Source organism: Lithobates pipiens, unplaced genomic scaffold, assembly GCF_037356315.1.
Source record: "Lithobates pipiens isolate NorthernLeopardFrog02 unplaced genomic scaffold, aLitPip1_a1.2 Scaffold_10, whole genome shotgun sequence".
NCBI classification, from domain to species: Eukaryota; Metazoa; Chordata; class Amphibia; order Anura; family Ranidae; genus Lithobates; species Lithobates pipiens.
The window spans coordinates 210,376,545-210,389,809 of NW_027507686.1; the positions used below are offsets into that span (position 1 = coordinate 210,376,545).

The following is a 13,265-nucleotide window of genomic DNA, read 5'->3' on the forward strand; positions in this document are numbered from 1 at the left end:
CTCGCTCCAAAGTCCCTTGTCTTTCTGCTGCTCTGTTCTTCTGTTATCAGCGTGATAACTTCTGACATGCTCTCTTACAACCAGCCTGAAATTTGTGTTGGGGTTAGTGCTATAAATAGATTAGCACATAAATAGACACTTTAAAGTGTATGTAAACTTTAAACAATACATTTCTGTTATGCTCCCTTTGATCTGTTAAAGTGGTTCTAAAGGGCAGAAGTTTTTCTTCACCCTACTGCATGCTATGCATTAAGGTAAAAAACCTTCTGTGTGCATGAGAGAAACATCACTGCTTGCTCCCCCCCTCACTGGCCCAGACACAGAAGTGGGAACCATTGGCTCCTGCTGCTGTCAATCACAGCCAGTGAGGAGGATCACAGCCAGTGAGGAGGGGGCAGGCCGAAGCCACACTGTGTGTCAATGGAGTGTGGCTCAGCTGCGAGCCTGCATGAGTGCTTCCATAACATGAAACATTGAGACTACCCAGACTGCCACACTTCATAAATACGAAGTGAACAGATAATTATATATAGCAACCTGTGATTTGCAGCAATAATCAGAACACCTTTTATCGGTAAACGGCACTCAAAAGAGTGAAAGATGGCTGATTGGTGGCTTTGGATTAATGTGTTTCAGAGCATCGCCTTTTGCTAAATAAACTCTTATCATATGGTCCGTTCAGCTACCCTGCTTCTCAAATCACTAGAGCAGTATCAACTTCTGAATGGCTCAGAATCTGGTCCAGAATATGCAGGCTGGTGTATTTACTGGCAGAATCATCCACCTTTCTCTGAGCTGCAAGGAAACTTAGCCAGTCTTAATAGGTCTGTGAGATATGTTAAAGTCGTAACCCTCAGCGTTTTTGAGCACAGTAAGGTAGACATTCCATAGGGTGCTGCAAGAGAGGAGCCGCCCTAGGACAGCAGCCATGGCACCAGTTTAAACTGGAACATGGTGGGGAAAAAAAGGCTGCACTGCTTCCGCCGCAGACAGACCTAAAGGCTTCTTGGTGAAGAGGTGTGTCAAGTCTGGTGTCCTACCGAGTACGGGAGAAGGACAGAGAACTGGCCACAAGCCCCCCCCCCCCCATAGGTGGTGTATACCATGTCCGATCAGAGGCTGGCTCTGTGCCCCACTGGAGGCTCTCTTTCCCTGGTCATCCCTGGCCAAGCCGCCCTGGTTCCCCACTGCAGATCCCGGCCACCCCCTGCTGGACAGTTCAGGAACCTGCAGCTGCTGTCCACCCTTGACCTGCCTGGTGAACAGAGTATCTCGAGTGGAGTTTTAACCTGGCACTGGGTTCGGGAGGAGGCAGGTAAGAGGGAGAGTGGTCTCTGCACCATGGGCCTCTGTACTTGCCTCTGGGCCAAAAGTTGATAGCCCCTAATTGAGGGTTTAAAGGTTTTTCACCGTAATGCATTAAGGTGAAAAACCTTCTGTAGTATAGCAGCCCCACAGACCCTACCTTTTACTTAACTGAACCGGATCGTTCCGTTGATGGGGATGAGCACAGCAGCCCCAGCAGCTGTCTCGGGTCCTCATTGGATATATTGATAGCAGTGCAGCCATTGGCTCCGGCTGCTGTCCAGTGACATGGGACTGAGTCCTGCTGTCTGTGTCAATGGATGCAGCAGCAGGACTCAGGACCGTGCCCGCACGGGTATCCCCTTGGAATGTGTGTCTCCAAGGGGACACTTGATGCGGGGAGGAGCCAGGAGCGCCGCTGGGGGACCCCAGAAGATGAGGATCAAGGCCACTCTGTGCAAAACTCTTGCACAGAGGAGGCAAGTATGACATGTTTGTTATTTGAAAAAGACAAAAAAAAGTGAACCTGTACAACCCCTTTTTAATATCACTTTAACCCCTGATTACAGAAAAAAACATTAAAAGAAAACTGAATGGGGTGACTTTGACACCCTTACACAATTAATTGACTTGTCATGCGAAATTGGACATCAAAGACGCATGACAAGTCATGCCCCATGTTTTCCAATGATAGCCATTTATATATGTGTGACTTAAAGTCGCAGCGACTTTAAAGTTGTTCATGCACTACTTTGGTCCCACTTTCATGCAACTTAAGGGCCATAGACTTCAATGTTGACCCTCAAAAGTTGAAAGCAGTACCGGAATGTTTTACATGCAACCGTGGGTCTGGCTTTGCAGAGGGACAACAAGTCACATCCAAGTCGCACCCATTCAGAGTTGCATCAAAGTTGCACTCCAAAGCTGTGCGACTTTTGGAGTCGTACGAAGTGTGAATGGAGCCATACATTGCAATAATGATTCCTGAATGTCTGTAGGTTATCACTTGTTTTTTTTTTTTTTTCTCTTTATTATTCTACATGTGCAGAACAAATTTTAATGTCCTCTTCTAACCGCTTGTTTTTGCTCTTAGGTGAACATGGTGATGGATCTGGATGGTAGTGACTTGGTGGCTGAGAAAGCAGATCGGCGAGAGTTTGTGGGCCTGTTGAAGAAAATGTTGATGATTGATGCAGATGCAAGAATCAGCCCAGCGGAATCCTTAAGCCACTCCTTTGTTACCATGAAACACCTCCTAGATTTTCCCCACAGTAACCAGTAAGTCCCCAGCGCCTGCTGAGTTTTTCTCCCTGGCTGCCACTTAGTTCCAGAATAGGCCCTCATTGCTGGAACGATCCCTTTTCAGGAATAAAAGACACTGAAATACCCCAGCTGGCCAACAGCACTCCTTGTGTAATGCTAATGAGATTTTTCTATAAACATCTAATCTTCCATCTTACAGAATTCAGAGTAGCCCTCTCACAGCCTTTTTTTCACCAAAGGATTTGTTTTGTAGTTTTTTAGAAAGAGTGAGAGAATTAAAGGACGGTGGGGTCAGATGTTTAGACGCTTGTCTGGAGTGCACTAAACCTAGCAGAAGCGTGCCGTCTGATCGCTAGTGTGCGAGGCAGGAGTTCTGGATGTTGTATAAATGTCCATTGAAATTTATTTTAGAGTAGAAATATTTACAGGTTGGATCTGCAGACTGTCTAACTTTGGAAGTAAGAGCTATATAAAGCGACTCTGTACTGGATGCAGACTAAACATTTGGATGCAGAGACTGAATACTAGAAACCATAAGATCCCTTTTGTCAACTGTTCTCATCAGATCCGCCTGTAAGTTTTTCCCGTGGATCTGAACTGCTGATCTATAGGCAGGCAGACATTATGGATGTAAACGGATGCATGTCTTTTTATATCCACCTGCCATGAGACATAATGCAGATTTGTTGAGCTCTGGTTTTTTTCCCCCCTCCATCACAAGATGGAGGAACAAACTGAATGGACACAGATGTGATAAATGTGACACTTGTTATGTTCTGCTCCAGTTCAGTTGGAGATCTATTCATGGATCCCCTGCTGATCAGAATGCCCCTTGTGAAAGCACCCTAAGGGGTCCCCACATTCCTTCGCCTTGCTGACACTATCACAGGGTTAAATAAGCTCATCCCTGCCCCCTTGGGAGAGCACTCGGACTCCGAGACTGGCCCCTCAGTTGCAGAATGCTCAGTTATGGCACAGAGGGGAGAGTCATGTCTGCCTTGTATTCAAAAACATTGGGTATTTCTCAGGGACCTTGTAGAAATATTTATGATACTTCATGGTGCCACACCATTACCTAAGTTTTTTTTGTTTAGTTTGCATTCAATACAAAGAAGTTGATTTACTAAAACTGGAGAGTGCAAAATCAGGTGCAACTGCGCATGGTAGCCAAACAAGCAGTGACAAAAAAATGCCACGGAGGAGGGAAAATTTCCAACAAATTTCAATAATATATGTGGTTTTCATTTGGTGAAGTCCATTCATTCCAAAATCCAAAATGTTAAAAGCGAATTACCATATCTATCAGCGTATAACACGCACCCCAAGTTTAGGAGGCAAGTTTAAGGAAAAAAACTTAAATTTAAATGCCTATCAACCTTGCACACTGTCCACCTGCAGCCTTGCACACTGTCCACCTGCAGCCTTGCACACTGTCCACCTGCAGCCTTGCACACTGTCCACCTGCAGCCTTGCCCAAATTTGCAGCATGTTTTCATTTTAAATTTAGCGCCGCCTTCGTCGCCGAGATCTGCGGCTCCTCTCGCCGGCCACATAGACAGAGCTGAGCCGAGTGTACTCTGATACTTAGCTCCACTCGCAGTAACGCTCCCGTCCTGCCCCTTGGCCCAGGTCCTATGATGGGCACAACTCCGGTCCGATGGTGGGACATAAAGGCTAGGAGGCGGGTCTGGGCTTGACTGCGAGCAGAGCCGAGTACACAGTACGGTCGGCTTTGTAAATGTCAGCGGCGCTCCACAGAACGCAGATCAGCGGGGGATCGGCGTATAACACACACCCACGATTTTCCCCTAATTTTAAGGGGAAAAAGTTGCGTGTTATACGCTGATAAATACAGTAAATCTTTCAAACAACATTCAATTGGTCTGAGAATATTCGTATAGATTTTCCGAAGACCTTTTTATTTAAAATTGTTTTTATGTTCAAGTTTAGTGCAATAATTTTTTCTTTTTTTGAGTACTCTGCTTGGGAATTGTTACCACCTTGCCAATATGTCTGACAGTCTAATTATATCTGATGACTTTAGAGATGTTTTGTGTTCCACTTGACAATGAATATGTTTAGTTTGGCAAATATTAACTACACTGTAGTTCAGTTGTTTATAATGAATTAGGCCTCAGATCAGCACACATGAACTCATGCACGTTTCAGTTGACATGAATGGGAAATTGCAGGTCAATGGGCCAAGATGAACAAAGGCGAAGGGAGGAGTGGACCTGAAAAGATTTGCCATCTTATATGGTACATCTTGAGATCTTCTTTGTGCCTGTATAGTACATTTTGTCTTGAATTCCTGCTGAAAAATACCAGTGCTCTTCCTTTGCTTTCATAGCTGTACATCTGCAAGTTGGGACCGTGCTCCCTGCTTTAGTTTTTGGGCTTAGCTTTGTTGGTTCAGTTCACACAACACTGTACACTACAGCTTAAAAAAAAGCATGCAGTCTTCATTTTCCCACAATGCATCTGATGGCACCACAGGTCACATCAGCGTATTGCACTGCATTGCTGTGCAGATTTGAAAGGAGTGTACATTTGTACACTCTCAATGAATTAAAAAATAATTTAAACAGTACGAGTCACTGAAGAAGTCAGTCTGTACATTAAAACGCTCTCTGAAGGTCGTGTGAACTAGCCCTGTGCAGCTTGGCCTTGCCCCCACTATCTCCTCATAGGATTTGATCGAAAGCAGTAGGAGCTGCTGGCTCCCCACTGCCTCAGCAAAGCCTATGAGAGGGGGGAGAGCGCCTCTACAAATGGGCACAGCGCTGGATCGAGAGAGGGCTCAGGGGCTGAGGGGGCGATACGACTACTACTACTGGTACGTTTTTAACCTTCATGCAAGGAAGGTAAACAGTGTCCTGCCTTTTACAAACACTTTAACGTTTTTGCGGTTTAAACTAAGTTTATAACATAAATGGAAAGGAAAGCATGAACCGTTGTATTCATTGTTAAGATGGCCATATTTGGCTCAAATCAATTGATATAGGTTGGTAACCAGAAATTGAAGGAGCTAAGTAGAAAACTGTCAAATGAACAGTGACCGCATCCTATCAATCAGATGTAGTCACCGTTTGAGTATTCAAACAGCTGTAGGTTTTGTGGTTGCTTGGATACAGTAGCCAGCAGTAGAGACTCCTCCATTCACCCTGTTTTAGAGTGGATGGGAAAATCAAGCAGAATATCTTTAGAGGCTGAAAAAAGGGAACCCCTTTCAGACGGTTCGGACTCCCTCCAGAGGATCTGCCTGCTCAGCAGGGAATCTCTCCGCTGATCCCCACTGAGCAGACAGATGACACAGGCACAGCTCGCTGTTCTCTATAGGGCTGTCAGATGGAAACTGACTGCCTGTTCGTTTCCATTCAACTGTTATCTGATCAGATCCGCAGGACAGATGGGGAACACATGTCCGCTGATATCCGCCACTCCATGGAGAACAGTTGTCCGATCGGGTCCGCTTGAAAAACTGAGAGGCGAACCCGATTGGTCCGCTGGTCTGAAAGGGACCTAAGGCTAGCCTTCATTTCCATCAATGAGTTTTTATGGGTTGCAGGTAAGCAAAATGCAGGCTGTAGCTTTATTGCTTTTTTTGTTTAGAGGATAGATACTGATTTATTTCAATGGGCCATCATAGAAAACTGAACCAAACATGGTTCTTTTTTTTTTTGTACCAGAATAGTGAAAATGGCCCCTTTATAATTCAATGTGTTAAAAAAAAAAGTAACCAGTGCAGGTCTTAACAGGGTAGTTTACAACATCATTTTTTAAACCCCTTCTAACTGGCCCTATGCATAACTGTAGCAGCACAGAGGGAGCCTTAGTCCATGTTGCCACATATTTGCGTTGCTGTTTTATGTTGGGAAAGAGCTCAGTTGTGCGTCCTCAGCACTGTGACCACATTGTCACTGACAGCTCCTAGTCATAAAGTGACGATCAAGAGTCAGTAGGACAGGCTCTCTGATCTTGTGATCACTTTGACAATTAATTTGGATTAATTGCCCTCTGAATGCAAAATGTGCACTATGGTTTCTGGGCCATACTTCAGTTACAAACAACAAATACTGCACACATACGTGGCATACCCATGTTTGTCAGGAGTTGGAGAATTTTATTTGTTTTTATATTTGCTTGACATAGGTGAAAAGATATGTCCGGTTTTGCCAAAACGTGCTAGCAAACCTGGATTCACACTTTAAGGCAGGAGTAGGCAACCTTGGCCCTCCAGCTGTGGTGAAACTACAAATCCCATCATGCCTTTGCCTCTAGGAGGTATGCCTGTGATTGTCAGGTTCTTGCAATGTCTCATTATTATTATTATATTATTATACATAATTTATATAGCACTAACAGTTTACGCAGCGCTTTACAATGTATGGGGGGGGGGGGGGGGGTCAACAATTACAGTACAATTCAATACAAAAAGTACAGAAGGGCCCTACTCGTAGAGGTAATAGCTGCAGAGAATTATTTGATAGGGGTGGCTCAGGGACAGATGTTAGGTGGGTGTGGGATAGGCTTCCCTGAATAAATGCGTTTTCAGGGATCTCCTAAAGGTGGACAGGGTAGGGGCTGATCGGACAGACTGGGGCAGGGAGTTCTAGAGGATGGGAGAGGCTCTGCAGAAGTCTTGAAGGCGAGCATGGGAGGAGGTAACAACGGTGCTAGAGGGCAGGAGGCCCTGGGAGGAGCGGAGGGGACGATTTGGGCGATATCTGCAGATGAGGCTTGTTATGTAGATGGGGGCGATGTCGTGGATGGCTTTGTATGTTATGGTTAGCATTTTGAGTTTTACACAGTGGGTTAGGGGAAGCCAGTGAAGGGATTGGCAGAGAGGAGTGGCAGTCACAGATCGATTAGTGAGATGTATTAGTCTAGCAGCAGCTTTCATAATAGATTGGAGGGGGATAGCCTGCTTAAGGGTAGGCCATCAAGGAGAGAGTTGCAGTAGTAAAGGCGGGTTTTAATCAAGGAGTGAACGAGTTGCTTTGCGGTGTCATTAGTCAGGAAGGGTCGAATTCTGGAGAGATTGCGGAGGTGAAGGCGGCAGGATTTAGCCAGTGGACCAGGGTTGCCTAGCCCTGCTTTAAGGTTTGCCTTACCTTTTGGAGTTGAGGGTTAAAAAATAGATTTTGTTTAGGCTGTAGACTAAAATGGTGAGATTTCTTGAGGATAAAGTTACTAGGGGTAGTTGGGATTAAATGAGTGACATTTGGGAGCTTAGGTATGGTAGATGAGCAATCTTCCACAGTGATAAATACTCCAGCACCAGAATGTGTTCCTTTGTTTTGTCAATGTTCGTTATTCTGTCTACTGTGGATTCCTTGCCTCATTTTCACATTACTGAAAAGAGAGCCTGTATTTACAGAACATGCCAACTGGAACATGTTCAGCGGACTGAACACGGAAAATATGACTATGGTGAAATATTTACAAAAGCACTGGAGCACAGTAGTATTCTTAAATAGGTCAAAGCCCCAGTATAGATTAAACAGACAAGACAGATGGTATCATAGAAGTTTATCCCTTTTGCTGCTGGTTAGGACAGAAGAAGGAAAGGGGTTACAAAACCCAATGGCTTAATGTAGGATATGTTGTGTAATATTAGCACATACCCGTATCACACCATCCAGAGCAAAGAATTTCTCGTATCAAATTTAATGAGCTGGGGTGACTTATTCCCTGGCTGAGTGACTAACGTCTGGGGAAATTTACAAATGTCGTCTGCAGTTATTTATCACGGGTTGTCACTTTTAATCAACCTTTGTTCCATCACATAAGCTTTAGGGTTGGAAATCTGTCCAGGGCATTTTACATCAGTGACATTATATATGTCACGCTATCTGCAGATTTTTCTTCTTTTTTTTTTTTTTTTTCACATTGGATGCATATGTAATATATGCAATATTACATATGCACCCAATGTGAACAAAAAATAAAATAAGATATGCAGAAAATCTGTTGTTTTATGTGCTACTTTTATGCCATCCCAGGTCAAGGTTCCTAGACTTTAAGTACTGTGTGAAAGCATTGTGTGATTGTGCCAAATACTCAACGTGACTTTTGGGCTTTGACTTTTTTAAGTATAAATTTAGGCAGCCCCTATATGATTTTGGCTTTCTTTCCTTTCACCACAGATGGAAGGGAAGAAAATTGCTTGATTTCCCCATCAAACACATCTAGGTTTGTCCCTTTGCAGGTCCCACCAGCCATAGCAACATATTGATTGTAACTATCACATTTCTACTTGAAATGATAAAATGGAAGGACACACATTATTGGTTGCTCTTGGTAATACAGAAACATCAATTTCCTCAATCTTTGTAAATCAGTCCAACATTTCTGTGCAGATCTCTGCTCTGTTTTAGCTTCAGAAGCTTGCAGTAGCAGATGCTGGTCTCCCTGATCGTCCCTCCTCTTTGCTGGGTCTTGGGAAGACCTGGGTAATAAGTTCTGCTTTAGTCAGCAGTTTTCTGAAAATCACGAATGAAAGATGAGAGTTCTCACTCTGGTCCCGTAGCACACGCTGATTAGTGGTCCCTGTGTAAGATGTGTTCAGATTCTCAAACAAGAAAGAGACTGGGATGAAAGCTGAGTGAAGAGGGCTTTGTAAATTGCAGTTCTGCTGATGAGCTAATCAGATTTCAACTGATAGATGTGCATTTTTTTCCCCCCTTCTACTAAGGATGTTAAAATTATTTGCACATTGGTCATCTCCCGGATATTTAATGTATAACTAAACTGAACTTAACTGCCTACCACAGCTTTTTTATTCGCTCCATAGACTGGTAACAGAAACATTTCATTGACTATCAAGTCTCTTATTTAACTAAAAATTGGTACTTTGCCTGGTTCATAATTACAGTAAAACCTTGGTTTGAGAGTAACTTGGTCTGAGAGCATTTTGCAAGACAAGCAACATTTTTTAATAAATTTTGACTTGATATACAAGCAATGTCTTGATATACAAGTAGCGTCATGTCACAACTGAGTATAAAAGAGAAGAGAGGCGCCTCTAAGTGTAGCAATATGGTTATATTTAATGAAGGTACAACATTTAGCAACATATCTCTTCTCTTTAGTACTATGTAGCTCCTGCTGGATTTTTTTTCCAATCCCCTAGAGGAAGCTGCCATTTGTGGATGGACATTTTATGGTTACACAACCTGGTCACATTGCTATAATGGACTATAAACTGAAGGACCTATGAATAAATGGTTGTGGAACGAATCATCTGAGTTTCCGTTATTTCTTATGGGGAAATTTGCTTTGATTTACAAGTGCTTTGAATTACAAGCAAGTTTCTGGAATGAATTATGCTCGCCACCCAAGGTTTTACTGTAATTTATGTAGTTTTAGAAGTTATACAGAAAGATTATGACAGCCTTAAAGTGTTTGGAAAGGTTTTTTTTCCTATAAAAATAACAAACATGTTATACTTGCCTCCTCTGTGCAGTGGATTCGCACAGAACAGCCCCAATCCTCCTCTTCTCGGGTGCCTCTTCTGTGATCCTGGCCCCTCCCTCCTGTTGAGCTCACCTACAGCAAGCATCTTGCTATGAGGGTACCAAGCCGAGCTGCAGCTCCCTATGTTCATTCAGACACGGAGCTGCGGTTTGGCCCTGCCTCCTCTCTCTCCTGTTTGGCTAACTGACTGGTGCAGCTGCTGTGCCTTGGCCAATCAGGAGAGTCCTGACCGGCTGAGACACTCGTGGATATCGCTGGATAGAGATGGGGCTCAAGTAAGTATGAGGGGGGCTGCTGCACACAGAAGGCTTTTTATCTTAATGCATAGAATGCATTAATACAAAAAACCTTCTGACTTTACAACCACTTTAAAGTGGTTGTAAACCCTTACATATAGCCAGTGAAGTGACTGGCCTCAGGTGATACACAGAGATAAAACAAATCACCCCTACATAAGTTGTACCTGTTTATCTGCAGTCTTCTCTACTCAACAGCCATTCAAAGTACAGAATTTATATATCTTGTCTAAGCTGTGAAAAAAGGGACAGAGAGCTGAAATTACATTCTGCAGAGCCCAGTGTAGAGAGCTCTGACAGCTGTTTGTAGGAAAGGGACACCCCCCCCCCCCCCCTTTCACACAGCTCACAGGAACAGAGCCCAGGTTGTCAATCAGCTGGAACTCCCTCCCTTGTCACTGTTCTTCTCTTGGTGTCAGGTAAACATGTCAGAAGTGACTCTTGCTGATAGCCGAGTAACGAAGCAGCAGACCGAAAGGACACCATGCTCTTAACTGAGTCAAGTAAACACTATAGAGGGATATGCTTTGTGTATACACAACCACTTTAAGGCATCCAGATTACAGCTGGGCCCAAGGTGCCCAATACCCTTGTATATGACAGCATTTACATTATAGTGCATCTAGAGTTGTAATTGTGCTTTCCTTTGTTTGAACACAACTTTGTAAGAATTTCTAATTAATGTTAACCTGTAATGGGTTAAAATAAACTAGGTAAATTTGACAATGCTTACCTGTTCCTTACTTTGTGAGAATTGGAGGTAGATGATGCTGGTTCCAAATTGATGTAGATCAGTCAAACTATGAACCATATTGAAGTGTACATGGGCTCTTGTAGGCAGCGAACAGACTAGAAGAAACCTATGTGGGGTGCTCTGGGTAAAGCGAAAGAGGTGCAGAAGCAGACAGAAGTGACAGATATAATGTTGGGGATCATAAAGAGTTTACTTTATCATAAAATGCCAGTAGAGCAGGCCAACGCGTTTCAGAAGTTGTAATGGGTCCTTTGGGTTGAAAAAGGATGACGAGGGACCCCTTTAACTCCTGTAAACATAATAGCTTTCCCTTTTGGCGTTTTATGAACACACATTTTCATTTTCATAGTCTTTCAACATTTGGTTTCCTTTTTTTCGTATCTCTTGCTTCTTTATTTGCAGCCTGGCCTGATTACCCCCAATCTGTCACTCCAACACAACACTTGATTTGTGCCAATAATGGTTGTATTGATCACTCACTGTAAATTTGTAAAAGTTTTGTTAAAACATTCATTATTAAGACATCTTCTTTTTTTTTTTTTTGACCAACAGTGTAAAATCTTGTTTCCATATCATGGATGTCTGCAAGTTTCGTCCCAGCTTGGGTGACACAGCTAACCGCAATAAAACATCAGTCATGAGACCGGTGTCCTCCGCCAACGCAGCTAACATTTCAGCCGGTTTCTCCAAGCTTGGCAACGTCAGGGGTCAGGTGAGTGCGCCAGTGTGCTCTTTATTAATCAAATTAACTCTTACAGCTCTCTGTGTTCTTCACATGAACCAAATTCATGACGCAAGTGGTAAACGACAGAAGAAAGTACGTTTGAATCTGAATGGTTGCTGCGTGACAATGCAGACAGTTCTCGTGAACAAGACTTTTAACTTGGAGCTATACTCAGATATTAATAGGATTCAGCCAAGCACCAACTGCAGACTTGTCATTGTTGTGGTACACCTGATATGCATGTCAATTCAGGGTCAGTGACTTAAATAACAAACATTTTATACTTGCCTGCTCTTTGCAGGGGTTTTGCATAGGGCAGCCCCAATCCTCCCTTTCCTGGATCCCCCGCCGGTGCTCCTGCAATGCTTTGGAGAAAATTCTATGCCAATCTCCCTCCCATTCTTGTTAAGTGTGTGTGTGAGGGGGGCAGGGAAGTACCTGCTTACATGGGTAACGTCTGCTGAATATGCAGGTAGAGAGTGAGTTAGAGCCCTGTAAGTGCTGAAAGGCAGACCCCGATATAGCTCCTTCTATTGTGGTCAGGGGCAGGCGCGGACACACAGTCAGTTTACTGTATCAATATATCAGACTTTTTATTTTTAAAGTGAAAACAGGGACTTGATTGTTAAACACGGGGCTTGATTATGAAAAGTACAGCAGAAAAAAAAAAATTCCCGTATGTCCTTGCTTTGTACAGTGCTAGGGAAGATGCTGGCACTTCAGTAGTAATAGATCAGTAACAGGAATCTGCAAGCTGCTCTGCAGTGTGTAATATGAACACATTTTGTATGTGGTTAGTGAGCCCTCTTGTGGGTGGATAGAAGAATTGCATCTTGGATATAAATTAACATTCCGTAATGGTACAACTGTACAAGTAGTCTAATATACATTTGTATTTTTTTTATTATATAAAATACAGACATAGCTGCTTTTTTTAATTACGTTTTTTGTTTGTCTTCCAGGCTTTAACCACATCAGGGCATACAGTTATACATCATGGGATACCAGTGCAGGCTGGTGCTGCCCCATTCGGTTGTAATGATGCTTTTCAGCAAACGTTGATCCTTTGTCCCCCAACCCTTCAAGGTATCATATCCAGATATAATATTTACTGTGAAGGCAACCCTGTTGCCACCTGATAGAAATGAAAATAAAGGCAAATAAAAAGCTTCATGAAAAAGAAGGATTTTAATATTTACCTGTCCTACTTTCCATGTCGTGCTTTGTGCTGTATTTACAAGATACCACTGCTTCAATAATCTTCAGCACCATTCACTTCCAGATGTGACAGACATTTTGTTGCTTACTGCATACTGTGGTTTATTTCACTGCCCACAATATTGATAGAAGGGTCGGTGGAAGGAACCACAGAGTGCAGGAGGAGGACTAGGTATCCTGCATTTAAAAGTATTGGGTACTAAAAATTCTTCAAGCAGCAGCAATC

At 43.3% G+C, this 13,265-nt stretch overlaps 1 protein-coding gene across 1 annotated transcript in view; it reads left to right on the top strand.

Annotated features, from left to right (window-relative positions):
• HIPK3 (homeodomain interacting protein kinase 3) overlaps positions 1-13,265 on the top strand; it is a 147,668-nt gene that overhangs the window by 123,918 nt on the left and 10,485 nt on the right. The window contains exons 6-8 of the mRNA XM_077460905.1: positions 2,399-2,583; positions 11,650-11,809; positions 12,784-12,907. Coding sequence (XP_077317031.1) covers positions 2,399-2,583; positions 11,650-11,809; positions 12,784-12,907 — 469 coding nt within the window. The remainder of the gene's footprint in view (positions 1-2,398; positions 2,584-11,649; positions 11,810-12,783; positions 12,908-13,265) is intronic.